The sequence below is a fragment of the Morone saxatilis genome, unplaced genomic scaffold (genome assembly GCF_004916995.1).
Source record: "Morone saxatilis isolate NCDOM2014 unplaced genomic scaffold, NCSU_SB_2.0 Contig20, whole genome shotgun sequence".
Taxonomy (NCBI): domain Eukaryota; kingdom Metazoa; phylum Chordata; class Actinopteri; family Moronidae; genus Morone; species Morone saxatilis.
Genome location: NW_023339763.1, coordinates 634710 through 637399, shown reverse-complemented (window position 1 = coordinate 637399; position 2690 = coordinate 634710). Strand labels below are relative to the sequence as shown.

Below are 2690 nucleotides of genomic sequence, written 5' to 3'. Positions count from 1 at the left end.
AGAAAGATTGATCATATCCAGTAACAAAGTGCCAATTAAGGGTACTTCTCAGGTCTGTTCAGGTACAGGTGTGTTCAGATACCTGTCTGTCTTCTCAGGTGTGTTCGGGTTGGAGTCAGGTGACCTGGCGGTTACCTCAGGACGGTTTGGTGGACGGGGTCATGGTGGAGAATCAGGGGTCCAGCAGCGTCCTGCAGCTCTTTAACGTCACCTGGAGGAATTCTGGGAGATACACCTGTGAGGAGACGTCGTCCGATCAGAGCAGAGAGATCGATATCTTCATACCTGGTCAAGGTGACGGTGATATTTATCAGCTATTGATCGTATCGGTCAGGAGACCTGTGTCTGATCCTACCTGTCCCCCCTCAGGTCCGGAGGAATGGTTCGTCCCTCTGGGTCCAGGTGTGGTGATGAAGGAGGCGGAGGAAGATACCATCCCCTGCGTGGTGTCTGACCCACAGCTCAACGTCACGCTGTACCAACGTCCTGGCAAGACGCCGGTTACCACGACGACATACGAGCCGGGCCGCGGCTTTACGGGTCGTCTGAACGACACGTCATACGTGTGCGTGGCGTCCCGCGGAGACGAAGAGAGAGAGTCACAGGTGTACTACGTCTTCAGCATTGTAGGTGAGATTAGATGTCTGTGCCTCTGTCTGTCTGTGTACCTGTAGCTAGATCTGTCTTCTGTATTGACTCTCTCCTCTACCTGTCTGTGGCTCAGTGGCCTAAAGTGATGGGAGGTGGATCTGATGGCGTCCAGCAGGGTGTTGAAGCAGGGAGAAGTTCTGACTGTAAATTGCACCGTTAAAGACGCTGAGATGGTCTTCTTCACCTGGGACTTCCCCCGCAGACAGGTACCTGTCTCTCTCTCTCTCTCTCCGACTGCCTGTCTGTCTGAATTGTGTGTGTCACCAAACTCTGTGATGTCATCAAACTGTCTTGTTTCTTCAGGAAATCGAGCCTCTGACCGACTTCCTGCCCAATCAGATCCGCTCCTTTGTTAACATCTCCATGGCAACGGTGGCAGACTCTGGTAAGTGGTTGTTTCCTGGTTATCAGTTGCTATGGTAACGATGGTAGAATCAGCTGTTGTGTTGTGTGTTTCCCACAGGTGTGTATGTGTGTGAGGTTAAGGAGACGATGAAGGAACAAATGGTGAAGAAAAACATCACTGTGACCGTCCTGGGTGAGTCCACAGACAGGTATACTGCAGACAGACAGACAGACAGACAGACAGACAGACAGGTACACTGTAACCTGTCTCTCTCTCTGCAGAGCGAGGTTACGTCTACCTGTGGCCGACAGGTGAGACCAACCTGTCGTCTCTCCTCCACCAATCAGTGGAGTTCAGCATGGAGGTCGACGCCCACCCTCCCCCCACTTTCATCTGGACCAGAGACAACCAGACCGTTACCACAGAAACCACCGCCATCACCACCACACACCTGAGCGGAAGCAGGTAGGTCAAAGGTCAAATCACACCTTCAGTCTGTCTGCCTGTACCCATCTGACTGACTGTTTGATTAATTGATTGATCGACTCATTGATTGATGTGAAGGTATATGAGCACACTGACGTTGGTTCGAGTTCGGCTGGATCAGACAGGAAGTTACACAGTGACCGTTTCCAATGAGGATGATGTTGACAACATTGTCTTCAACCTGGAGGTCAAAGGTCAGAGAATGTGAGACAGAGAGATAGGATGATTGACAGACAGACAGGTATCTCACTGTGTTTGTGTGTGTGTGTGTGTGTGTGTGTGTGTGTGCGCAGCGGCCCCCAGGATCACCTCTCTGTCGGAGGTTGGCAGTACAGCGGTTCTGTGTGTCAGCGAGGGAGCTCCGCCCCCTTCAATCACCTGGTACACTTGTCCGACCTCACAAAGGTAAACACACACACACACAACACACACTCACACTCACACACAACACTGCACTTGTTGGCACGGTAACCGTGTATCTCCTGCAGGTGCAGTAATTTGACTGGCGGCTGGAGGAGCCTTTTAGCAGCCTCAGAGGGCGGGGCTCTGAACATCACTGAGGAGAGAGGAGTTACCCAGGTAACAGTGACCTCATCAGTGTGAAGTCATCAGTGCTAATGATGTCAAAATTATTGACAGCTCTTTGTGTGTGTGTGTGTGTGTGTGTGTGTTTACCTGTGCAGGTACGCAGTGTGTTGACTCTCCACAGTCTCATCTCTCTGTCAGCTATTCGCTGTGAGTCCAAAAACTCCGCAGGACACCACAGCAGAGAGCTCCGGATCCAATCCAACTGTACGTACAAATACTGCAATACTGGGTAGTACTGCAGTGCTTCTGTAATATTACTGTTATACTACTGTAATATTACTGTAATACTACTGTAATACTACTGTAATACTACTGTAATAATACTGTTAGTACTACTGTAATACTACTGTAATACTATCATAATACTACTGTAATACTACTGTAATACTACTGTAATACTATATATAATACTGTAATACTGTAATACTATATTACTATAATACTGTAATACAGAAATACTACTGTAATACTACTGTAATAATACTGTAATAGTGTAATAATACTGTAATAATACTGTAATATTACTGTAATACTATTCAGTTCAATTTTATTCGTATAGCGCCAATTCATAACAGAAGTTATCTCAGGACACTTTTCAAATACAGAGACCCAACAGTAC

At 47.9% G+C, this 2690-nt stretch overlaps 1 protein-coding gene across 1 annotated transcript; it reads left to right on the top strand.

Annotated features, from left to right (window-relative positions):
• Positions 1-62: 62 nt before the first annotated feature.
• Positions 63-2304, top strand: LOC118331699 (platelet-derived growth factor receptor beta-like; the record flags this gene model as incomplete). The annotated part of the gene is given in 10 exon segments (XM_035666765.1): positions 63-294; positions 370-646; positions 725-857; positions 955-1036; positions 1115-1189; positions 1279-1462; positions 1562-1677; positions 1777-1888; positions 1972-2062; positions 2167-2304. Coding segments are annotated over 10 exon segments (1440 nt in total), but the record flags the coding sequence as incomplete, so codon positions are not given.
• Between the last annotated feature and the right edge of the window lie 386 nt (positions 2305-2690).